General features: G+C 33.8%; 1 protein-coding gene across 1 annotated transcript; it reads left to right on the plus strand.

Annotated features, from left to right (window-relative positions):
* Nucleotides 1-250: 250 nt before the first annotated feature.
* On the plus strand, nt 251-603 carry LOC108629723 (protein unc-93 homolog A-like; the record flags this gene model as incomplete). Its single annotated transcript, XM_018032558.2, has 1 exon — nt 251-603. A coding segment is annotated over one exon (279 nt), but the record flags the coding sequence as incomplete, so codon positions are not given.
* Between the last annotated feature and the right edge of the window lie 257 nt (nt 604-860).

Raw genomic sequence — 860 nt, forward strand, 5'->3', positions numbered from 1 at the left:
AGATGATTGCAAACCGACTGTTGGAAACTTGGATCTCTTATCCCTTTCACCACAGAAATTTCAGAATTCAAGTGAAATTCATTATTGATTGTGTTCTTTCTCAAAGCTCTAACATATTACAATTCTAGTACTTTAATTTTCAATTATACTGATTATAATCGATAAGATAACGAAAGATTTCTCATGTAAAGATAAAGTCGTAATGAAGCTCATAAATTCGTAAACAGAATTTCATTTATTGCACTTTTAATTTTCAGCTCTGTCGGGATTATTATTCCCCGGCAAAGAGGAAGCTGCATTCTCGAACTTCCGACTATGGGAGTCAACGGGATCCGTGATTACGTATGCCTACAGTCCTTACCTATGCACGCAGACAAAACTTTATTGTCTGATTGGAATCATGTGCCTCGGCATTGTCGGTTACGGTGTAATTGAGTATACTCAGAAGATTGAAAGATCGGATCCAGAATCAAAACCAGACTTTGAATTGGTAGCAAACGGCGAAACAAATGACACGACGAAACTATAAGTCGTACGCGAAAATAGGCCTATTAAAGACAAAAATACTGAACCGTATTATTTAGTACGATCAAGTATGATAAATACTGTACTCATTATTTTCAAATTTACTTTGCGTTCTTCGCGGCGCACAAAAAAGTTCGAACTCGTAGATTTTTATTTAACGACACTTTATGTTATACAATTAAAAGGAAAGAGGGTGATGAATCAAGAGAAAAGTAAAATATTACGACTTGATGATATGTCGGATTATTCAAAAACGCTCGACGTAGGATTTTCGTGTAAAATAATGTTATAATTATGGCATACATTTAATGTATTATATATATATATATATATGT

Source organism: Ceratina calcarata, unplaced genomic scaffold, assembly GCF_001652005.2.
Source record: "Ceratina calcarata isolate Rehan_Ccalc_2016 unplaced genomic scaffold, ASM165200v1 scaffold5858, whole genome shotgun sequence".
Taxonomy (NCBI): domain Eukaryota; kingdom Metazoa; phylum Arthropoda; class Insecta; order Hymenoptera; family Apidae; genus Ceratina; species Ceratina calcarata.